At 37.3% G+C, this 26055-nt stretch overlaps 1 protein-coding gene across 1 annotated transcript in view; it reads right to left on the reverse strand.

Annotated features, from left to right (window-relative positions):
- Positions 1–26055, reverse strand: part of Tm9sf2 (transmembrane 9 superfamily member 2) — a 59854-nt gene that overhangs the window by 23791 nt on the left and 10008 nt on the right. The window contains exons 2-9 of the mRNA XM_070002687.1: positions 22428–22495; positions 19735–19828; positions 13582–13709; positions 7949–8078; positions 5649–5773; positions 4516–4627; positions 3008–3087; positions 1770–1878 (exon numbers count right to left, since the gene is read on the reverse strand). Of these exons, the coding sequence (XP_069858788.1) occupies positions 1770–1878; positions 3008–3087; positions 4516–4627; positions 5649–5773; positions 7949–8078; positions 13582–13709; positions 19735–19828; positions 22428–22495 (846 nt within the window). The remainder of the gene's footprint in view (positions 1–1769; positions 1879–3007; positions 3088–4515; positions 4628–5648; positions 5774–7948; positions 8079–13581; positions 13710–19734; positions 19829–22427; positions 22496–26055) is intronic.

Genomic DNA, 26055 nt, shown 5'->3' on the forward strand with positions numbered 1-26055 from the left:
GGGAAAACACTGTGTGATCGAGCTTAGGAGTGAAATCAGACTTATGTTTCAGTTCACTGTATTCTAACTGTTGTGGTAAGACAGGAGGAAGAGCAATAGGAGCAGAAGCAAAAGAAAGTAGGCTCACCACAAGCCTGTATTTACTATGGCAAAAAAAAAATCCCACTAACAGATTATTTAAAATAGCTGATTGTGAGTGGAGTATTTAAAAATTATAAAGTTATATATATAATCAACAAAAGCCAAAGAGACTACAGAGTAGACAAACTGAAAGTTTATAAATATTAATACAGTTTTTTCCCAATTCAAAGGACAGAAGTTGAGAGGAGGTAAAGAAGCTGTGAACAGACAATATTGAGAATATGAATATGCCTATAATATTAGCTATTCAAGGGGGCTGAGATTTGAGGATTGAGGTTCAAAGCCAAACTGAACCAGAAAGTCTGAGACTCTTATCTCCAATAAACTACTCAAAAAAAAAAAAAAAAAGTCGTAAGTAGAACTGTGGCTCAAGTAGTAGAGTGCTAGTCTTGATCAAAACAGCTCAAGGACAACACTTAGGGCCTGAGTTCAAGCCCTAGGACTAGCACATGTGTGTGCGCACTCACACACACACACACACACAAACATGCGCACACAAGAGAAAGTGTGAGTTTTTACATTCAATACAGATTACTGATGTCTAAAAAGGTGAGTATAAAATATGTAACTATATGTAACATAAAATGAGAATAAATGAGCCTGGTGGTTACTTTGAATAAACCAAATGTAAAGTTGATATGGCATAAATTCAATGAAAATCGATATTTAAAATTGAAACACACACAAATTTAAGAACTGCCTTGGTTATCTCATTCAATTTTGACTTCACAAACTGGTGTATGGTAGTATGGGAAGAAGCTGATGTTGATGGAATGTCAGGAAGGGAAAGAGGCAGTATCAGAGCTGTACACCCAGAACCCATTTTGTACTTGCCTTCTGACCTGGGCAAGGATGTGAACAGCTCATCTAGAAATGCTGTGATGACTAACACCCTACAGAATGTCAATTTTTTTTTTTTTTGTCAGTCAGGGGGGTTGCACTCAGGGCCTGGGCACTATCTCTTAGCTTTTTTTTTGTTGTTGGGTGTGGAGCTTGAACTCTATGCCTGAGCGCTGTCCCTAAGCTCTTCAGTTCAAGGGGAGCGCTCTACCACTTGAGCCATCACACCACTTCTGGTTTTCTAGTAGTTAATTGGAGATAAGAGTCTCATGGACTTTTCTTGCCCCAGTGGCTGGCTTTGAACCATTATTCTCATCTCAGCCTCCTGAGTAGCTAGGATTACAGGCATGAGCATCTGGTTAAGTATCATTTTCTTTTCTTTTTTTTGGCCCAGTCTGAGGCTTGAACTCTGGGCTTGGACACTTCTTTTTACCACTTGGGCTTTTTTTTTTTTTTTTTTTTTTTTTTTGAGTAGTTTATTGGAGGTAAGAGTCTCACAGAGTTTCCTGCTTGGACTGGCTTCAAACCATGATCCTCAGATCTCAGCCTCCTGAGTAGCTAGGAATACAGGCATGAGCCACCGGCACCAGACAAAGTATCACTTTCTTATTTGAAAATGTGAAGATAACTTTTGAGCAGAGTATTTTAAAAGCAGATTTTAAAGCTGTATTTTCAACTTTCTCAAAATGCAGATTTTAAAGCTATACTTTCAACTTTCTCATAAGTGACAATAAAGATTGTCTTTAGAGACCCAAAACTAAGCAGATAAAATGTTTTCACTTACTCACCGTGGAATCCATCTGATTATATCTGGCAATATCTTTATGCAATGTCCGTAGCATAATCATAGCTACCATTCCAGATAAGAAGAGAACAATGACCAGGGAATTCATTATGCTAGAAATAAGCATATCATGTTTAACTTGTAACTTAATCAATAGAACAGCTTAAAAACAGTGTCAAAAATTTGTCTATTGAGTAATACTGAAATAGCATTAATCACAATGACAATATAAACTACCTAATACCCAACAAATTCAATGACTATGTTTTCCCATGTTTCCTTCTAGCAAATACAGAGCATTACATATTTATTATAATTCCTTCTTTTGAGATATTTCTTTCCAAGTTGCCCAGACTACCTTTAAATTTGTAATCTTCCTACCTTATTCTCCTGAGTAGCTGGGATTAGAGGCATATGTTACTATATTCCATTTTTAAATTTTGTGGTGTTGGTGACTGACCCAAGAGCTCAAACATTCTAGGCAGTGCCCTGTCACTGAATTACTATCTCCAAGCCCTACAGTTTTACAATTTAAAACTAGAATTGTTTTTGTTCATCGTTAATATTATTAAATAACTATGACCCTAAATCATTACAGAACACACATTAAGAAACTTCTTGCAGAACAAATTTACTCAGTAAATTAGTGAGTGTCAAAAATATTAGTCAAGTAGAAAGAGGAAGTGATAGCATTATGCAAAGGGTTGAGTCACACTTTGGAGAGAATAATCACTGTTTAACAGCAGCCTCTACAATGAACACCCTTGTATGACAGCCAGTGATGTCCAAAGATGCTCTATCCCATTATCTCCTTCCACATTCCTTTTATAAGGTAAGTACTTTTAGATTCAGAAACCAACTTAAGGAATAGACTCCCCTGACAAATAACTCATAACACTTAAAAGCCAAGATCTGGGTTGGGAAGGTGGCTCAGTGGTAGAGCGCTTGCCTTGCATTCCCCAGGCCCTGGGTTTGATTCCTCAGCACCACATAGCAAAAAGAAAAAAGCTGGAAGTGGCACTGTGGCTCAAGTGGTAGAGTGCTAGCCTTGAGCTGAAGAGCTGAGGGACAGAGCCCAGGCCCAGAGTTCAGGCCCCACAACCGGACCCCCCCCCCCAAAAAAAAAGAAAGATCTGAATCCAAATCCAGACTTCTGAGTATACTAGAGAGGATTAGAGAGGAAATGAAATGTTGAAAGGAACAAAGTAAAAAGCCAAAATCAGATCAACTCTATACTCTTACCTAAACCACTGAATGTGAGTATGAGGCATAGACTCCAGAATATAGTCCCATCTAGATGCCCATCTGATATTTTTATCTTCCTGGAAGGGGAAAGGAAAAGAATCTTTTACAATCTGCTGACAATGCACGTTAGGAATGCAAACTTCCTTGCAACTGCTTGCCCTTCCCTTCACTCAACACTTTGTAATTTCTAATAGCATAACTTGGGTTGGTAATGAAATTCAAGGAGATTAAGATTTGCTCTAACCAAAAACTGGAAATGGTGCTGTGGCTCAAGTAGTAGAGCGCTTGCCTTGAGCTGAAGAGCATGACAGCGCCCAAGCCCCACGACAAAAAACAAACAAACAATCAAACAAAAATCTACAATACTTACATGAAAATGTTTTAAAAGTTTTGCTTTAAATTATAGCTAATAAAGGTATATTATTCAATGTCAATTGTTAAATCTATACTGCTAATTTCTTAGAAAATAACTGAATGGAACTTGTTTACTTTATTTTTTTTTTTGTGACAGTCCTGGGGCTTCAACTCAGAGCTTGGGCACTGTCCTTGAGCTCTTTTGCTTAAGGCTAGCAACCTACCACTTAGAGCCACAGCTCCACCTCCAGTTTTCTGGTGCTTAACTGGGAAAAGAGTCTCATGGATTTTTCTGGTTTTGAACTGTGATCCTCAGATTTCAGCCTCCTGAGCAGCTAGGATTAGAGGTGTGAGCTATGGGTGCCTTGCTAGGAACTTACTCTACTTTGTATCTATGGGACAACTAATCAGACTTAAATCAAGGTATACTGACCATCTGGCCAATGTCATATTAAACTTTTAATTCCTAGAAATACAAACAGTCTATTGTGTTGGCCTTGCACAACTAAACACAATATGGGACATTAAACACCACACTATATTTTTTATTTATTTATTTTTGTCGGTCGTGGGGCTTGAACTCTGGGCCTGGGCGCTGTCCCTCAGCTCTTCAGCTCAAGGCGAGCGCTCTACCACTTGAGTTTTCTGGTGGTTTACTGGAGATAGGAGTCTCACAGTCTCTCCTGCCTGGGCTGGCTTTGAACCGTGATCCTCAGATCTCAGCCTGAGTAGCTAGGATTACAGGCGTGAGCCACCAGCGCCCGGCTTACCACCTTTTATTTTAAGGAACTTCTCTCCCCAATGAAAAAAAACCACTTTTTTCAATTTCCTAAGAAAATTTACTGAAAGGAAATTTAAATCCTTATTTTTTAAATTAAATTGTTTTCCAAATGCTTCTAGGGTGTATTCTACCTACTGTCTTACATGTATCCCTTGGCATAATAGAAATCAGGCTCAATTCTCTTATTTTCTGTACCTTTTTATTTACACTAAAGCTTTGTTTCAAGATGTATTATGCTGCCTAGCAGACTGATGAATTATTCTAAAAATCAGCACATTTAATGAGCTTAATCATTAATATTTTAATTAGTTTAAGTAATATTAATTTAAAATCAATTTCTGAGTTACACTGAAGATAAAAACAAACTTACCTCAAAACTAATAGAATAAGTGTAGGCAATTTTGATCTCCCCAGAAGCTTTGTTACTTATGTCCATGGGGGGTCCAGAGCAGTCTGGTTTATCTATGTGAGTATGTTTGAAGCTGTGGGGAAAAACATTTTTGGCAAGATGCCATTAAAAATACAGTTCAGAAAATAGGGTAAAATAAAGACTAGAAATTCTGTACATATTTCACAATGCTGCTGGTCATTAAAGATGAAATTATTCATGTCACATTTAACAGTATAAATATTTACTTCATATAAACAGTAGGCTTAATTATGTATGTCAAAATTATGAGTAAACTTGACCATCTCTTTTTTGAGTCAAGGCCCGGAACTACGTTGCCCAAATTGGTTTTGAACTCTTGGCACAAGTGACCCTTCCATCTTGCCTCCTAAATGCTGGGTACACACCACTGTACCTGGCTAAATAGTCTTTTTTTGTCGGTCGTGGATCTTGAATTCTGGGCCTCAGCTCTTCAGCTCAAGGCATGAGCTCTACCACTTAAGCCACAGTGCCACTTCTGCTTTTTCTGTTTTTGTGGTGCTGAAGAATTGAACTCAGGGCCTCATGCATGAGAGGCAAGCATGCTACCATTGAGCCACCTTCCCCTGGCTAAATAATCTTAAGAATGAAAATGCCACAAAAGGAGCCTAGCTTATCTTTATCACTAGTAATGTGAAAAAGCAGCTATACCAATGAAGGAACAATCATATTTAACACTCAACCAAAATATCAAAACATATTAATACCCCTAACGACTTTTAAGATGCTCTTTCAATAGCTTTTCAGGTACTGGCACAGAGTCTCCCTTGGACCTCTCACAAGGAGAGTCATATATCACTAAGTCAGTGCTCCTTCCACTGTATAAGGAAATCTGAGATAACTGCTTATGTTCTCCAAGCCAAAGGATTAATTCACAAAGTGGCCTAACCACTTACTATGACAAAGTACTAATAACTAAGATACTCAGTAACATCATACTAATGGGAGGTTTAGTCACAATCAATCCTCAACTATCAGGATAATGATTAAAGAATAAGTTAATTGGTTTCCAAATACTTACTCTTTGTACCTAATTTCATGTATTTATTTGCATTTTTATTGATGTGTATAGTTACCTTTTTGGTTCAAGTTTAGCAGCTACTAATCTTGCTCCCATGGACCCAGTTTCAACTACATGATAGTATATTTTGATGTCAACATGGTTGAAGATGTAAAAGGTATCTCTTTCATGGAATTCTGACTGTAGAACAGAAATTAGTTAAAGGTAGAAAATTGACTACACGAGTCAAACAAAAAAAACCTTAAAAGGGGCTGGGAAGGTGGCTCAGTGGTAGAGTGCTCACCTTGCATGCTCAAAGCCCTGGGTTCGATTCCTCAGCACCACATAAGCAAAAAGAAAAAAGCCGGAAGTGGCGCTGTGGCTCAAGTGGTAAAGCGCTAGCCTTGAGCTGAAGAGCTGAGGGACAGCGCCCAGGCCCAGAGTTCAGGCCCCATGACCGGACCCCCAAAAAAAAAAACCTTAAAATGCACTATAATTAAGAAAATTTAAACCTGTATAAAATTTTAATTCTTTCCCATTATTATTATTATTATTATTATTATTTTGGGCCTGGTCATGGGGCCTGAACTCTGGGTCTGGGCACCGTCCCTCAGCTCTTCAGCTCAAGGCTAGCGCTCTACCACTTGAGCCACAGTGCCACTTCCAGCTTTTTTACTTTTTGCTTATGTGGTGCTGAGGAATCGACCCCAGGGCTTCATGCATGCAAGGCAAGCGCTCTACCACTGAGCCACCTTCCCAGCCTCTCTTTCCCATTATTATGCCTAAGTTTTAACCACAACTCTTTTTTTATTTTATTTTATTTTTTTGGTTCGGTCGTGGGGGCCTGAATTCTAGGCCTGGGCACTGTCCCTCAGCTCTTCAGCTCAAGGCTAGCGCTCTACTTGAGCTACAGCACCACTTCCGGCTTTTTTTTTTTTCCTTTTTGCTTATGTGGTACTGAGGAATCGAATCCAGGGCCTCAAGCATGCAAGGCAAGCACTCTACCACTGAGCCACCTTCCCAGCCCCTTAACCACAACTCTTATGTAAAGACAAAATTTAATTAGGAAAGGATATACTGTGCTTTTTAAAATTATAATTTTTACATAAAATTGAATAAATACTGAAACACAAACCTAGTATTCTCTAGCTTTTTATTTGTAATAAAATTAACAAAATTAATTTATGTGAAACATTATAAACAAGCTTAAACCATAAACATTTAAAATATTCCCTCCCTAAAACTTTGTTAACTTTTGACTAAACCAATAACCTAAATTATTCAATGTCCCCTCAGATTCTCATAAAAGCATTAATCTATAAAAAAATTTCATGATCAAGCTCTTCATTAAGAGAATAAATCAGGCCAGATGCTGATGGTTCATATCTGTAATCCTAGTAACTTAAAAGGCTGAAATCTGGGGATCTCAGATCATGAGACTTATCCCTAATTAACTACCAAATTAAAAAAAATAAAAGCGGTAAATGAAGCTGTGGCTAAAGTAGAAGAATACCAACCTTGAGTGCAAAAGCTAAAGGACAGTGCTCTGGCTCTGAATTCAAGCCCCACTACAGACAGGAACACACATATGCCCACGCCACATACACAGTAAATCAGGATGTTACTATTATAATAACACTGATTCACCTGCTTGCATGTTTAAGTTACTGGGGTATTTTTTATGTATTCAGGATATTTTGTCATCTGAACCATTATATCATCCCCTTTTGGTTTTAGTTATTTTCAAATAGTGTCCCATGTTTTTGCCCAGGACTAGCCTCAGACTACAATCTTCTTGATCTCTGCCTCCTAAGTACCTAGGATTATGTAAGTGAGCCACCATGCCCAGTCCTTATCACCAATAACTTTAATTACTTTCTATATTTATGTCTGTTATATGAATCCAGTTTTAACTGTTCAATAATGGCTTTAAAGAGAGGTAGTATTACAATAAAAAAGATAAAAAAGAGATAGTACTTAAAAATGTACACTACTAACCTGAAATACAGATTTCATAAATTTATAATGGGGCCTTTGTGATATTTCATGGTTTACATTTTTTATGTATAAGATTTAGGTATTTAACTTTTAACAGAGGTAAAACAAAGTCCTAGCCCTTTCGGATACAAGAAATACTTTAGTAAATGTTGAACCAAATGTGTATTATTTTAATCCCAGAATTAAATTTACACTTTATTAATCTGGTTGAAGCCTATGATCTAAATACCTGAACTTTACGATATTTGATTTGCACTCATTTTGTAAACATAAATAATCTGTATTTAAATTAATATTATTCAACCTTCAAGAAAAGACTGAATTCTCTTCCTAAAAAATCTGTTGTAAAAAGCAGTACAGACTTTCTTACAAACTTACGTTAATAACACAGGCATCTTTTGCATGACCTTTATCTGTAATGTAACAGCCAATGGGAAATCCAGGATTGCAAAACCTCTGACCATCTTCAACATCATAACACCAGGTCACAGGCATATTATCCACAATCCTATGTACAGAAATGAGTCGAGTTAGTAGAGAACCCAGCAGACATGACTAGAATTACTGCCTAGATCAAAGTTCATTACTCTCTAAGATATAAACACGTAAATTCCTTAAGATTCCAAAACCACAAAGAACTTTGATATCTGATAGTGTACAAGAAGTAACACTATACTAATATGATACATTGTAGTAAAGAAAAATTTTACAGCTTCTTTGAAACTACAAACTTAAGTAGTTAAGTTGTATAAATACCTGTAACTGCTAATTTATGGTGTTATCTAGACACCTAAGTATAATTTACCTTAACATTCAAAGATTTAAATAGATCCAAAGCAATATATCTAGTTCATTGGGAACCATAATTGAATATTATAGAAGTGGTGTTTATTACTCAGGTAGTTCAATAAAAAGGATAATATAACTACAATAAGGGAAGTTATCCAACTAAAGGGCCAAGTAAGAAAGTGAAAATTATAGTAGTATCTGTTAAAATTATACATCAGTGATTTCTAAAAGATACTGCTATAATGCTATAAAGAACCTTTAAAAAAAAAGCATAAAAATAAAGAATAAGGTTCTATGGTACTGTATAACTACATCAAAGTCCGAGCATGTGGTCCCCTTTGCCCTGAACACACTGCAGGATACAAATAAAAGAAATTAGTCACAACATACTAGCTATATTACAGTCATAAGACAACACTCCAGGGCATGTTTTATTTGTTAATTAATGTATGCCTTAGGAAGCAAAATTATGATTGTATATTCACCCAAGGTGTACATTAATGGCCTAATAAAACATGTCTCGTCACATTAAAATGCTATTAGCACCCAATGTACCAAGTTTTAGAATCACCTATACTATTAAGTTGCTTATTATTGTAACCAGCAGGCTACTAACTCCAATGAAAAGACTGTAAAATATTAGAAACATAAAACAATTCTATAAAAAAATGTTATATAAAATAAATAATTCAGATTTTCTAGGGGCCTAAAGAATCAGTTAATTGCTTTAATTTTTTTAGACAGTGAATGAAAATCAGTTCATGAATATATATAAACCAGATATAATACCTTTATGTTGTCATACTAGAGAGAAAGTACTACATAAAAACTATAGTGCTAGTTACAAAATGAGGAATTCAGGGACAAGCTGTTTTTTTTTTAAAGCAACTATCTTATATATCATTTTAGAATTCATTTAAAAAACAACAAAGCCTTTGAAATAATAACTATATTTTTGAAGTTCAGGAAGCAGTGTTTATTTGAATTCCTAGCATCGAAGTGTTTAATTGTTGTAATCTGCAAGAGGAAAAGAATATGAGAAGGAGACTTGCACAATTAAAAGCTGAATGGTTGACTACAACTTTTTACCATGAGGTAGTTCTCATGACTTCCCTTTATCATCTGGGAACTCTCCTTGAAATACTTTTACTAATCAAACTTCACTTAAGAATGACTCAGTTTCCCAATAAATTATTTATAAAAGTTTCTCATCAGGGACGCCATGCCACATGTGTCTCCGTGATCATGTCCTGTGCCTTTTTCCTGGCTCTCCTGCAGTCATCATGACCTCTCAATTCAGCTCTCCACTGGAGCTGAATTGGATTGTTTGGTATTGTTTTTGTTCTTTCTTTCCTCTTTAGCCTGTTTCCTAGCTGTGTTATGTGTATTTATATGCTGTAGGACTTTGTAACAACTGGCTGCCTGCAGCCTGTTAAATGTGTAATAAAGACTCCAATATTCTATATTAAAAAAAAAGTTTCTCATCAGATTAGAATACCCAGAATTGGCATTTAAGTCATGCTGGGTGGCTTTGTTGTTGTTGTTGTTGTTGTTTTTGGTTGGTAGTGGGTCTTGAACTCTGAACCTGGGTGCTGTCCCTGAGGTATTCAGCAAGAGGGAAGTGCTCTACCACTTGAGCTACAGCGCCACTTCCAGTTTTCTGGTGGTTAACTGGAAATAAGAGTCTCATAGACTTTCCTGCCAAGGCTGGCTTTGAACCACAATCTTCAGATCTCAGCCTCCTGAGTAGCTAGGATTACAAGTGTGACCACCAGTGCCCAGCTGGCTGATTTTAACATGAGTGAATTTACCCTATTCACTAGGATTTTGAACCTTTCAGAATGGCACCTTATTTCTCTTTGCTAACTTAAGTAGGATTTGGGATAAAATATCTTCAGGTTTGAAATCATGAACTTTCCAACAACTGCAAAATCATTACCAGTCCATTTTTTGTTTTTTTTTTCTCTTGTTAAATCAGAATAGGGTAAATCTACAATTGATACACTCATTGCAAACTGTCAGCCCAGCAAGCTATATAGGGTTCTATGAAACTGAAAAGTTACATGTACTTATAACTAGCTGAATATTTTTTTATTTGTTAAAAAAGACATAAAGAATTGAGTGTAGGCTATGTAGCTCAGTGGTGGAGCACTTGTCTTGTATGGGCAATGTCCTAGATTTGATCCCCAGAAACACACATTATAAAAATGTGTAAACTTAGGGAAGAAGTATAATCACAAATCATGAAGAGCACAATTGAAGGGAATTTGGGTGCTTTTTGCTGGAATCACAGAGCAGCTTAGACAGGGTACTCTTAAAGATTCTTGAATCATGTTTTCATGTCCCAAGTAAGGAAAAAAGTTCTCAACAATTTAAATTAAAAAATAACTGTGATTAACTCTTTTTCATAAGAAGGGACATGAATACATACATGTTAATCTGTTATGAAGAAAAAATTACAGTACATTCATACAAGTATACAAAACGATGAGGTAAAGATAGATCTACAGAGATGCTATGCTCAACCTAGAAAAACGCTAGTAATAATTTCTTAAATGAGATGAGCAAAAGGCAGAATAATGTATACAATACTTCAGCTGTTATTTTAAAGACCTACACATACTTTTACATAGTTGTGAATACAAAGAAAAATAAAAAGCACGTATGAGAATAGTACTACTTCTTGGGAGGGAAGAGGACTTAAAATCTGTGAGTGGTAGAAGATTCTTGTTTGTTTTACTTACTATTTTCCTGTATTGCTTGTAAGTTTCATAGTCATGCATTGCTTTACAATTTCGAAAATGATTATTCTCTCTTTAAAGCAATTTAGTACAAAGGATAAAATAAAATATACTACATTCACAATAAAATTCCTGTACAGAATGTAGTTCTGCTGAAGGTCTTTCAAGTTCCTGAATACATATTTAAGCTCTGCCACATGCTATCCATGCTTAAAATCAAGTTCCATTGTAAGAACCTTTTAAAATAAGTCAAGACAGAAATACACTAAACCAATAGTTTTAATAACTCATCATTATGAATCAGTGTTTTCCCCATTTCTGGTTATGGTTTAGGTTCTTTCTTTTTTGGTTAATGGATTTAGATTTGGAATATAAACTTTTCCAATTCCATTCAATCACAAGTATTTCACAGTCTACTTTTTGTTGTCAGTTGTGGGGCTTGAATTCTGGGCATGGGCACTATCCCTCAGCTCATCAGCTCACGGCCAGCATTCTACCACTTGACTTGAGCCACAGCACCACTTCTGGTTTTCTGACAGTTTATCAGAGATAAGAATCTCACGGACTTTCCTGCCCAGGCTGACTTAGCCCCTGCGCCTGGCTCTCTAGTTTTTGTAAGGTACACTAGTTTAAGTTTGCAAGTGATATACCTATTACAAGTTGCTTAATAAATTTTACTACTGTAAATTCTTCATTATTCATAAATCATTTAACATTATTTACTCTTATTATTATTATCTTGGCATCAAAATAGGACCCAGGTTAATTATATCACTAATTAGTTTAAAAGATTTTCACAATAAATAAAAAAAAAAGATTTCTCAATACTTTCCTGGATAGAGACTACTAAAGAGCTACTTCTCCTTTGTTTCTTCTTCCCTTTTGTAGTACTGGTGCTGGGATGGAACCTAGGGTTTTACACATGCTAGTCAAATGCTCTACACCATGGTTACACCCCCAGCCTTTGCTTCTATTATCTTCAGGAGCTAGATTCTAAATAGTGTCACTTACCCAGAAGGGTGTAAGAGAGCTAAAATCACCCCAAAGGCCTAGAGTCATTCTTGTATTCAGTCAATGAGTCAGGTGCTCTTAGAGTAAATGAGAGTAAAGAGGGCTATTTTTTTCCCCTTTTTGTTGGCTGTGTGGCTTGAACTCAGGGCCTGAGTGCCTGAGCTTTTATGCTCAAGACTAGTACTCTACCACTTTGAGTCACAGTGACACTTCTGGTTTTCTGGCGGTTAACCGAAGAGTCTCTAGGACTTTGCTGTCTAGGCTGGCTTTGAACTATGATCCTCAGATCTCAGCCTGCTGAGTAGCTGGGATTATAAGTATGAGCCACCAACACCTGGCAAGAGAGCTAACATTTGAAGAAAAAAAAAGAAAAGTCAAAACACCAGGAAGAATATCATTTAAGAATATACATGCATCCAAAATCACATTTACTCAGTAATTAAATGTATACCCACACTATCTTATGTGGGCAGGAGAGCTCTTAGTTTGGCGTAAACCAAAGACATGAGGAGTAGAAGAGCTGCTGATATGAGAGTAACAGCCAAGTTTCTGATAACTCTGTTCCCCCTCTTCTTCCACCAGAGTCCCACCTGCATACGGGAACATTATTCTATGGGGCTCAAGTACATGTTGCCTAGGTTTGTTGACCAGAACAAACTTGTCCAGCCATGCTAGTTCATGGATGAGCAAATGTCCAGAGGTTGCTCTCCTCAGCAGTCCTTTGAGGGAATGGTCAAATGGGAAGGACAGGCTCCTAAGAATTTGTGCACCATAGGACTTTAGTTTCAACTGATGCTCCTAACCTCCCTGGGGCAGGCAAATAGTTCAAGCCAAGACACCAACAAGACATTCAAAGAAAATGAAAAGATAGTCCTCCTGGTCCCCTCTTCTAGCACCTTATACTTTCTAAAGGGGCAAAATATACACCCACCTTGATTCCATGTAAGATGTAAGCATTTGTAAGCAAAATTATCTTTAACGGTAAGGCTTAAAAGGGTGGATTTTGAGAGCCTCTTGCAAACTCTATGTTTGAATACTGAATAATAAGCACAGTTGTTGGTCTTTTTAAAAACAAAAATACAATAGTTTTAAGTACTTTTCATTTTAACACAGACTGGTAAGAAACTTGTTAAAGTTCTACCATGGTTTGACACTACTTATAAAATATTAAACAGAACTATGCTCCCCTTAAATACACATGAACAAAAACAAGTATTTTATGTACTAGGCCCATTTACCAAAAGAAGTACCAGCTATAGCAGTAATCTAAGCAATTAAAAGATGATACTGTGTGTTACTAATTTTAATCATGTTCTGATAAGTAAAAGTCACTATACTTCATGCTATGATCACAAGAAAGGAAATCAATTAATTTGCTGTTTTATACAGTCTATGAAATAATTTGGAGTCATGAAAATAGAGATGTTTTCATCTTGAAAAAGCCCCAATGCTAAAATCTCCATGTCTTACCAGTGATGCTGATAATTCAGTAACATGCTCTTTTTCAAGAAATCTAACTTTTGTTTGTCTTCAGCTTTCTCTGTATGGTATGTTTTCGTACAAACAAGCTTACAGGTTTCCACCTTGTTAAACATAAACTGTATAAAAAAAAGGTAAAAGGTACATTAGGAAAAATATTTAGATTCTTAAAGCTATGATAAAGTATTAGTACATCAATATCGGTAATACACATTTTAAAATCCTTCACAGATCAAATTTAAATTTCAATCTTACTGCTTCTCCAAAAACTTCAAGTCATCACATCTCTTTCCATAAGCTTTTCATTTTTTTTCCCCTCTCTCTTTTTTTTGTTGGTCGTGGGAGCTGAACTCTGGGCCTGGGCTCTGTTCCTCAGATCTTCAGCTCAAGGCAAGTGCCCTACCACTTGAGCCACAGTGCCACTTCCGGCTTTTTCCTTCTTATGTAGTACTGAGGAATTGAACCCAGGGCCTCATGCATGAGAGGCAAGCACTCTACCCCTGAGCCAACTTCCCAGCCAGTTTTTCATTTTAATAATTTCAGTCTCCCCTTTTTTTTTCTTGTGATTATCACTTAGAACAAGTTGAGAGCTGGAGAAAATTTACTTAATCACAACGTACTTTTATGTTTAGTTGGGAATTTTAAATCCTCTTTAGTTATGGGTTTATTGTATTTAATTAATGATATGAAAATGCTATTAACTCTCAAGGGAATCAAATTTTCCTTATAAAACCCAAACCCAGCATTGTCTTACTTGAATATATTCAAGTAAAGTAAGATAAAATGTATTTAGGAAAATGTTTTATTGCAATTTTAACTACTGTAGATTTAAAACTTTGTAGAGTGGGCTGGGAAGGTGGCTCAGTGATAGTGTTTGCTTTGCATGCATGAGGCCCTGGGTTCGATTTCTCAGCACCACATAAACAGAAAAGGCCAGAATTGGCCCTGTGTCTCCAGTGATAGAGTGCTAATCTTGAGCTGAAGAACACAAGGACAGTGCCCAGGCCCAGAGTTCAGGCCCCCACGACCCACAAAAAACAACCCCCCCCCAAAAAAACAAAACAAAACAAAAACCTCTGTGGAGTAATTCTGTGGCTGTCATTAAATCAAATATCAATCTTTACTCAGACCTCGGTACAAACTCTGGCAAAAATGGGTTTAGTGATTCTTTTTAGATTCATTGACTTAAACATCTGCAAAACACCTAGTATGTTAACTGACATTTATGAAATGGTAATTTTATTACGTGTCTTATTAACAAATGTGAGCTGGACATGGTGGTACACGTTAGTAACCTCAGCTACTTGGGAGGTAGATCAGAATGAGGCTGACCCAAGGAAAGTTAACGTAAGACCCTACTTGAAAAAAAGACCAAAAGGACTGAGAATGTGGCTCAAGTAATTATCAAGTAGGCCTTGAATCTTTCACTGTTCCTCACTCCTTTAATGGACTTTCTTCCCTCCTTGAAAGATTTTCTTTTTTGGAGGAGGAGGATGGTACTGGGGCTTGAACTCAGGATCTCAAATTCTCTCTTGGCTTTTTTTTATCCATGGCTGGTGCTCCAGCAGTTCTACTTAGTTAGTTAGTTATTTGGAGATAGGAGTCTCTCAGATTTATCTATCCAGACTGGCTCCAAACTGAGATCCTCAGATCTCAGTCTCCTGAGTAGACAGAATGATCAGTATGAGTAATCAGCAACTTATTCCATGAGGTCTTTTGCTCTTCTCTCAATTTGCTGTACTAATCTGTCAAAACCTAAAGGCTTAAGCCATTATCAGATTCTATATGTAAATGGCTGTGAAATCTCCTAACTGGACCCTTAGCTTTTCTTTTGGAACTACCACAATCCATCCTCAACATTCATTCTCTTTTATCAGAGCGACCCTGAAAAAAAACAAAACCTTCACTCTTACTCAGATGTGAACACAGAAATGCTTTTTCTGCCTCCTTCACTGCTGAGAATTGGACCTCGGGGGCCTTGGAAACATGAGGCAAACACTCTACCACTGAGATATATTCCTAGTCCAAGGCCAAAGTATTCATATTGGCCTTTAGTCATTCTATGACATGGTCCTTTTATATTTTTGCCCTCATCTGCAAGTCTCTATGTCCTCATCTGCCCAAGTTTACTGACTTTTTTTATTTCTTCAACACACCAGGTGAGCTCATACCTTGAGACCTTGGCATTTGCCACTCTCCTTACCTGGAACACCTTTCCCCAGGTGTTCACAGGTTTATTCTCCTATTACTCTCAAGTCTTTTATTCAAATGTCACCTTCTCAGTAAGACTTTAAATTTACATTTTTAAATGTCATCTTTCCTGGTAAGCCTCTTTAAAAATGCAAATTCCATGTCTACTTCCCCTGACTTATTTTCAGTAGTTCTTTCTACAGTCACTATTCTAAGTTTTAGTTGTCTGTTTCCTTTTCCTATTAAGAACAAAACACTGACAACACAGATTCTTGCCTATTGCATCCACATTTACAATTGTCCTTGCCACACAAAAGATATCAAAAAAATGTGTTAACTGAGTGAATGAATGAGTGGTTAAACTTGAGATTTTTTTTGATTCTCCTAAGACGTGGCCCCAGTTTCACATAATATATATTACTTTTTTTGTTTGTTTTACTTAAACAAAGATAAAAATATGACAACCTAGATTTGGGGTTTTGTTTTGTTGCTGGTTGTTACTATTATTTTTCTGCAGATCTAAAATAATGTAAAAGTCATTGAAAATAAGAATTACAAATGAGATAAAAATATTGCTCAGCCGGGCGCTGGTGGCTCAGGCCTGTAATCCTAGCTACTCAGGAGGCTGAGATCTGAGGATCGTGGTTCAAAGCCAGCCCGGGCAGGAGAGACCGTGAGACTCCTATCTCCAATAAACCACCAGAAAACCGGAAGTAGCGCTGTAGCTCAAGTGGTAGAGCGCTCGCCTTGAGCTGAAGAGCTGAGGGACAGCGCCCAGGCCCAGAGTTCAAGCCCCACGACCGACAAAAAAAAAAAAAAAAAAAAAAAAAAAAAAAAAAAAAAAAATATATATATATATATATATATATATATATATATATATATATATTGCTCAGTACATCTATGGCTAGTTTAGAAAGAAAAATCTGGTCTCTCAGTCCATCTTATGACTTGGTCTTAAGAGTGTGTACTCTGTTCCTTTAAGATTGAGAATTAAAGAATTTAACATCAACTTTGATCCTAAAATTTTTGGTGCAACTTGGGGAAAATGTTAGATGCATTATCTTTCTCCATTTATAGACACACCTTCTGTTTTTCTTTTTATACAGTCCTAACTTTGGCAAACTATTAGACATGTATCTTCCTCCATTTTAAAGCATGCCTTCTGCTCAAAATCCTAAGGACAAGGGATTAAAATGAGAGAGTCATGGGTATGTATAAGCATAGTCTTTCCACATAAACAGAAATGCCCAGAATGATGTCCCACTATGGGCACTAATCTGCCTCTGGCAACTGCCCTGAAGGATAAGAGTTCACAAATGGGTTTGAGTATTTTGTGGATTCATTCCTGCTTACTGCGGATATAGGCTGTATTGCAGATATGGGCTGTATGTGTGTGCTGCTAGCGACCCCTGCTGTTTTTCTTCATGTCACTGAGCTTCATTATTGAGGTTGCTGAAATTTCTCAAGGCCAACACATAAACAGACAGGACTAAGAGACTACTAGAATATTTGTCTTGATTGTACAATTTAATAAATATGCCTGAAAATCACTCTTTGTTGGTTGTGGGTCTCGAACTCTGGACCTGGGTGCTGTCCGTGAGCTCTTCAGCTCAAGGCAAGTGCTCTACCACTTAAGCCACAGAGCTACTTCCGGTTTTCTGGTGGTTAAGTGGCGGTAAGAGTCTCACGTATTCACAATAAAAATAAATAAAAATTAAAAAAAAAAAGTCTCACATATGTTCCTGCCCGATCTGGCTTTGAACCTCGATCCTAATATCTCAGCTTTCTGAGTAGCTAGGATTACAGGCGTGAGCCACCAGCACCTGGCAAAAATCATTTCTATAAAAAGAATGCAACAACCCTGAAATTGCTCTCTCAAAATATCACAAGGAGATGTTCCATACTTAACATGTTGCCTGCTCCAGATACTGACTTCATTCCTCATGATTAGGCCTTCAATTCTACTATCTTTTGAAAACATTTAAGACTATTAACATTTTCAGAATGGAAAACTTCAGACTATAATACTCGCAGAGGAGGATGTTATTTATTATTGAAAACTATAAACTCATGGTGGATTAAGCTTATATAATGATGTGTCTTTTTCCCCAGGGTGTCACAGTCCAGGTCCAGGGATCTGCTATACAGGTACTCAGGTAAAACGCCAAGAAAGATGAGTGTGCTTGATGAGAAAGTAGGCAAGATGTCTAAATGAAGGGTTAGTCACAAAGGGAGGAACTACAAGACAGGAGAGGCAGTGGTCAGACAGAGGAATAAAACCTAGAGTCAAGCTAAAGCTATTACAATGCATGTTTTCATGTGCCCAGATACACAGGCAACAAGGTAAAGGAACAATGAGACGTGCAGAATACATTAAAATGTAAATAAGCAAATCTAATTATATTTACATAAACTTGTAGGTATATGGAATTTCTCAGGAAAGATTAACAAGAAACTGAAGTAGAACTGGGGGAGAAGAGAGACTTCATTTTATATTCTATACCATTTAATTTTCTATATAGTAATGTTATTATTATAAACTATTTTACTTTTTATGTAATAAGAGAGCAGATATAAAATGACCAGGACAGCAATGTGGAAAGATAGCAAGCTTAAAAGATAATAGATTTAAAAGGAAAAATAATTCTGGAAGATAACAGGATAATATACATGCACATACATATGTGCATATGTATATATATAATTTTTATTTTTTGCAATACTATGGACTGAACTCACTTGAATATGTCCCAACCTTTCTATTTTATTTTGAAGATAGGGTTTTACATAACTGTGCCTGGGTTGGCCTTGAACCCAAATTCTACTGCCTCCTAACTTCCCAAGTAACTGGGATACAGCTATGTACCACCAAGACTAGAAATGAAGTACCTATTTTGAGGATAACACCTTATATTATACAAAGTCAACTGGTGATAACTATCTGAGTGAAGGTGTGGCTCAAATGGTAGAGGACCTACCTGTTAAGAGTGAGGCCTAAGTTCAAACCCCAGTACTGATATTCCAAATTATTTTCAATGGTTGAAACAGATAAGCTTTCAAAAAAAAGAAGGCTGCTGGGTGCCAGTGTCTCACACCCGTAATCCTAGCTTCTCAGGAAGCTGAAATGTGAGGATCGAGGTTCAAGCCAGCCCTGGGCAGGAAAGTCCATGAAACTCTTATTGCAATTAAGCACCTGAAAACTGGAAGTGACACTGTGGCTCAAAACTGTAGAGCACTAGTCTTGTGCAAAAAAACTCAGGGACAGCACTTAGGCCCAGATTCAATTCTGATGACTGTCAAAAAACAAACAAACAAACCAAAACACTAGGGAAGAGCAGGCAGTGTTATCCCTGGAAACAGAGTAAATCTATATAGATACTGCTGAAAAATAAATGGGAACAAACAGAAAAGGTTGGGACAACTTTTTGTAAAAAAGTTAAGTGGCTGGTCACCCTATAAGATGTACATGGAAGGGGAGGGGGGAAGATGTCTGAATATTGTCCTTTATGTGACTTCTTTATCACTTGTAACACTAGTTGTATAAAAATTCTACAGGACAGACTTAACAACATGTAATAAGAAGAAAAAGTATTCCTTTAAACTGTAGCTTTAAGAAACTATTCACAGATACAAAAGAAATAAACTGTCCCTTACCTTGAAGAGATAAGTTATCCTAGGCATTTCTTAAAAAAAAAAAAAAATCCAAAAAGTCAAAATCTAACACTGTCTAGGAAGCTAAAATCTCAAGGATCAAGGTAGACGCCAGCCTGGGCAGAAACTTCACTAGATTCTATCTCCAAAATAGCTAGCAAAAAATAGATATAGAGGTATGCTCAAGTGGTGGAGCACTTGTCTAGCAAGCAATTCAAATCCAGTACTATAAAAAACGACAACAACAAACAACAACAAAAACTGTGACTAGAGAATTTTTATGTAAAATTAAATACAAACCTTGTATGGTGAGGGTTCAATTCTTTCCCCAAATAATACCTGACCAAGATTTTCAGATGGGCGTTTTCCTTCTGAAGCTTGGCAAAAATCAAACCTGAGAAAAGAATATTCAAATTTTAAAAAGAAAAACAATGAAATATGAATCATATGGCTAACATTGAAAGATTAGCTATATAAGAAATATTTTTATGCTGGGCGCCAGTGGCTCACACCTGTAATCCTAGCTACTCAGGAGGCTAAGATCTGAGGATCCCGGTTCAAAGCCAGGCTGGGCAGGAAAGTCTGTGAAACTCTTATCTCCAATAAACCACCAGAAAACGGGAAGTGGCGCTGTAGCTCAAGTGGTAGAGCGCTAGCCTTGAGTTGAAGAGCTGAGGGACAGCGCTCAGGCCCAGAGTTCAAGTCCGATGACCGACAAAAAAAAAAAAAATTATATCAAAGTCCCATATATGGGCTGGGAAGGTGGCTCAGTGGTAGAGTGCTTGCCTTGCATGTATGAGGCCCTGGGTTCGATTCCTCAGCACCACATAAGCAAAAAGAAAGAAAAGCCGGAAGTGGCGCTATGGCTCAAGTGGTAGAGCGCTAGCCTTGAGCTGAAGAGCTGAGAGACAGCGCCCAGGCCCAGAGTTCAGGCCCCATGACTGGACCCCCCCAAAAGATAAATAAATAAAAAACAAAGTCCCATATAACACAACTTCCCCCAAACAAAACATTATAGATTATTCCTCAGAATACACTCGTGTCTAAATAACACTTTTAAAAAATATTTTATTGAAATGGAAATTAGAGGATTTTAATGAAAATCAACAAGTTATACTTTACTTTTCCTCACACCAGTTATAAAATCATTTACAATTTTATTCTCCAAGCAAATTTATAGAGTATTCTCCCACCAGTTTTTGGTGTCAGTCCTGGAGCTTGAACACTGGGCCTGGGCACTTCCTCAAGCTTTTATGCTCATAGGCTAGTGCTCTACTATGTGAGCCACAGCTCTACTTTTGGCTTTTTGGTGGTTTATTAGAGATAAAGAGTCTTATAAGGGGCTGGGAAGGTGGCTCAGCAGTAGAGTGCTTGTCTCTCATGCATGAGGCCCTGGGTTCAATCCCTCAACACCACATAAACAGAAAAAGCTGGAAGCTGGTGCTGTGGCTTGAACTGAAGAGCTCAGGGATAGTGCCCAGGGCTACAGTTTAAGCCCCACAACCAACCAAAAAAAACCAAAACAAAACAAAACAAAAAACAAAAACCTCTCATGAATTTCAGGCTGGCTTTGAACTGTGATCCTCAGATCTCAGCCTCTTGCAGACATGAAGCACAGGTACCTGCTGGCACTCCTTTTGTTATGACTTTCTATGCCAAGTCTTTCTGTTGAAATAACATTTCAAGCCAGGTGTCAGTGGCTCACAGCTGTAATCCTAGCTACTCAAGAGGCTGAGAAAGTCCATGAGACTCTTACCTCCAGTTAAACTCTCTCTCTCTCTCTCTCTCTCTCTCTCTCTCTCTCTCTCTCTCTCTCTCTCTCTTTGCCAACATGGAGCTGTTGAGCAAGTGGTAGAGCACTGATCTTGAGCACAAAAATCTCAGGAATAATACCCAAGCCCAGAATTCAAGCATAGAACCAGTACCAAGAAAAAAAACAAAAACAAAACAAAAAACCACTTCAGGAAGATGCATCAAGTTTACCTGTACCACCCTGCACCACCCTAGGATACTGACTACCATGCCTCAGTAAAAGCAGCTCAGCTAGAAAGACCCTCTGGGAATTCAACAGGTAGAGAAGCATGTTCAGCCAACTACATGGTTCTCTCCCTGCAATCTTCTTGTATTACCAATGCACTTTAAGTTTTGTATTTCAGTGTTACAGTCTAATTTCAACTTTGCCATAAAAAACTAAAGGGCAGCTTTGTGGTCACCCTGAAATGACATTAGGAGTTATAGGTAAGGCCAGTACAGTAATGACAACAGAATATCGAGATTCCTAAGAGGAAAGCAAATCTCAAGAGCAACAAAATTGGGGCTGGACTCCCCAAAGGTACATCTCTACCTCTTGGATATAAAAAAATCCACTGAGTTTTCTGAAAAGAATATCCGCAAAGATTCAAATAGGAATGGTCCTTTATTTTGGTAGATAAAAATTAGAAAGAGCATTTAAGATTACAAGAGTGATATAAATTACAGGCCTTCCATTCATAAATTTTGTATTCTCTTCTTCATATAGGCTCTTATAGGGTAGTCTTTTTGTGTATACTTTTTTTCTATGGCAAATACATATTTTGTTAAAATTCTTAAGCAGCAAATAAACTGGAAGCTAACTAACATTTAGAAACTGTTTCATAGTTGGCCGCTGGTGGCTCATGTCTATAATCCTAGCTACTCACGAGGCTGAGATCTGAGGATTGTGGTTCAAAGCCAGCCCGGAAAGGAAAGTCCATGAGACTCTTTATTTCTAGTAAACCACTAGAAAACTGGAATTGGCGCTGTGGCTCAAGTGGTAGAGTGCTTGCCTTGAGCTGAGAGCGCAGGGACAGCACCCAAGCCCAGAGTTCAAGCCCCACGACCAACCAAAAGACAAAACAAAACAAAACCACCACATATAAATTTATCCCTAACTCTAAAGAGAAAACAAAAAGTTCTAAATGCACAAAATCCTGAGACGCATAAAATTCATATAAAAAAACAAGCCAAAAACTTACGCTGTATATTCATAAGGGAGAACAGATTCCACTGAATCAAGCCTGTTCACAAATAACTCTATTTCAGCCTGAAAATGAGAAAAGAGAATCATAATCAAACATTAAAAAAACTAGAGATAGACAAGTCATGTTTGGAACTGAAAAATATTGACAAACTGAAATGCGAAGCTTCATAATTTGCAACCAATTTTAAGCTATCCTCTTTAATGTATGTATATACATTAAAAATATACCAAAGTAACTTTCAGAGTTATATGTTTCCAATGTTTTCTAAATCACCTAAAAGCATTTATTACGGTAATATATATATATATATATATTTTACACTGTTATTATAAAGGTAATATACAGAGGGATTACAATAACATGAGTCAGGTAGTAGTTTACCTGAAGAGTTCACTGCTATTTTTTATTGTACAGTTCACTTTTCATTGGTGTTAAGTGAGCTCCACTGTTGCACTTTTTCACCTTTCCCCTTGAATTCTATGCACTCCTTCACACCCTCCAGAAGATATACACGTGAATATACCATACATAAAGAATAGACAGTCATCAACAGAATAAAAAATAAATATTTTAAAAATTGAAAAAAGAGATCTCATTTCCAAATCTTGGAGTTTCAATATATACATATTATTTTATTTATTTTTTTGTTAGTCGTGGGGCTTGAACTCTGGACCTGGGCATTGTCCCTGAGCTCTTCAGCTTAAGGTAAGTGATCTACCACTTGAGCCACAGTACCACTTCTGGTTTTCTGGTGGTTACCTGGAGACAAGAGACTCATGGGCTTTTCTGCTCCAGCTGGCTTTAAGTTGTGATCCTCAGATCTCGGCCTCCTGAGTAGCTAGGATTACAGGCATAAGCCACCAGAACCCAGCTTTGAGATCGATCTATCTATCTGTTTGTCTGTCTACCTAGATATATATCTATATATAATTTTATATAGAAAGGCATGTAGGTATTTGCACTTTTCTGTTTCCTAAGAATATTCTCTTTTCACTGTATTTAGTATCCTGTATAATTTATCATATCCCAATGTATTTCAGATCTAATTTCCTATATCAGAGAAAAACGTGCCATTTGTTTCTCTGAGATTGGCTTACCTCACTTAACATGATTTGTTCTAGTTCCAGCCATTTCCCTACATATGACATTATTTTATTCTTTCTACTGGCTGTGTAAAATTCCATTGTGTATAGGTAACACAGGTTTTGGATCCACTCATTTATTGTGGGGCTGTTTCCATACCTTGGCTATTGTGAATAGTGCAGCAATGAACATGGATATGCAGGTGTCTTTATGATATCCTGGTTCATGATGTTCTGGGTAGATGGTCTGGTGTATGGCTGGGTCATAGGAAAGATCTATGTTTAGTTTTTTTTTTTTGTTTTTTTGTTTTTTTTTTTTTTTTTTGGGTCCGGTTGTGGGGCTTGAACTCTGGGCCTGGGCACTGTCCCTCAGCTCTTCAGCTCAAGGCTAGCACTCTACCACTTGCGCCACAGCGCCACTTCCAGCTTTTTTTTTCTTATGTGGTGCTGAGGAATCGAACCCAGGGCCTTGAGCATACAAGGCAAGTGCTCTACCACTGAGCCACCTTCCCAGCCCCTATGTTTAGTTTTTTAAGCAACCTCCAGTTTATATCCTCACCAACAGTACAATAGGGTTCCTCTGTCCCCAAATCCCTACCAACATTTGTTGTTGTTCGAATTCACAATGTTAATTGGGTTGAGAATCTGAGTTGTTTTGATTTGCATTTCTTTTATGATCAGGGATGAGAGAGAGTGAGAGAGAGAGAGAGAGAGAGAGAGAGAGAGAGAGAGAGAGAGAGAGAGAGAGAGAGAGAGTGTGTGTGTGTGTGTGTGTGTGTGTGTGTGTGTGTGTGTGTGTGTTTCCTTTTTGATACTGGGGATTGAACCCAAGACATTGTACTTGCTAAGCAAATGCATTTTTTAAAAACTAGTTTCCGAGTTCAATATTTCGTTCTATGAAGCAAAAATAATTTATATTTTAAAACATTTTTTAACCAACCAAGAAATGCTGCCAAGTTTTGGTCAGAAATTTCTAAATCAACTATACTATAAATACAATTACATGAGCATGTACACTCTTAAGTGCCAAGCACTCACAGTGCTACATGGTCCAACTTTGGAGGGAAGTCCTGATCAATTTGAGAGTGCTATACATCAAGGTAGTAACACTGAAGATATTCACAATGAATAGATCAAGTTCAACAATGAGGGGGTGAAAAGCACTATCAACTTCCTGGCAAATATGGGGTAATTTAAACTAATCTTCCTACTGAAGCTCCCCACATTTCTTCTAGTTATAGATCAACCATTACCCAGCTTCTCAAATGGAGTTTGTTGATATTCACAACAGAATTCACTAATTGAAGAAGTTAATAGCTGATTTGTGCCCTGAAATACTTTTGGGGCTAACTAAAAAAAAAAAAAAAATCATTAAATAGGAGCTACTGACCAGGACAAATGGTTTTTTGTTTTGTTTTGTTTTTTGGCCAGTTGTGGGGCTTGAACTCTGGACTTGGGCGCTGTCCCTGCTTCTCTTCAGCTCAAGGTGAGCGCTCTACCACTTGAGCCACAGCACCACTTCTGGTTTTCTAGTGGTTTACTGGAGATAAGAGTCTCAAGTACTATCCTGCCTCGGCTGGCTTTGAACCACGATCCTCAGATCTCAGCCTCCTGAGTAGCTAAGATTACAGGCATGAGCCACCAATGCCCGGCAGGACAAGTATTTTTTTTTTACAGAGTTAGACTCCTGTGGCTATTTCTGGACTTGATCAGGAGACTCCATGAAATGTCATAAAAGCCACATCTATCATGTGGATTTCACTAACTTGTGTTGTCAACAGTCTTCAATACCAAAATCAAGAGGAGATATTCTAGTGCTAGTTACTAACTGTAAGATTTTTGTCAAATTACTTAACACCTGAGTTTCCCCACAAATGCTTCAGTGTCCTTATCTTCAAAATGGAGATCACAATATTCATCTCCTAGGGATATGCAGATTACATATTAGCTTTATAAAGTACTCCAAACAGTGCCTAACACACCAGATACTAAATACTTGCTAAACCAAAAAGTAAAAGAACAAGGAAAGTGGACACTGCAGTGTTTACCAATTACACTGTGTATCCAATATTCATGATTTACAATGAAAGACATCAGCTTTTGTATATACTTGCCCATGAACATCCTACAATTCTACTCAAATGGAATTACTTCCCATTTGCTATACTCTTGCCTTCAACACACAAAAAAACTGTCTCTTGGCATGAAATATTCCAGACTGTATTACTGGTCATTTTAGCTAAAAAGATGATGGGACAAGACACTCCAGCATTACAGCACACATGAATAATTAACACAAATACATGTAACTGTTGTGAAGGCAAAATTCCCAGTTGACAGCTTATTCTGCCTAAATAATTTTCACTAATTAGAAGGGGTGACACTGCTATGAAGATATATCAGAATTCAAACATTCTATTTAACATACCTTAATGAATGCAGAAAGATCCCTAAGAAGCTAATCTGGTTCACGTTTCTAGTCTTTTTTTCCCCAAAATAAGGAATTGAACTACTTATTAAATTCTATACAACTCACGTTT

Source organism: Dipodomys merriami, unplaced genomic scaffold (assembly GCF_024711535.1).
Source record: "Dipodomys merriami isolate MVZ:Mamm:240054 unplaced genomic scaffold, mDipMer1.0.p SCAF_6, whole genome shotgun sequence".
NCBI lineage: Eukaryota > Metazoa > Chordata > Mammalia > Rodentia > Heteromyidae > Dipodomys > Dipodomys merriami.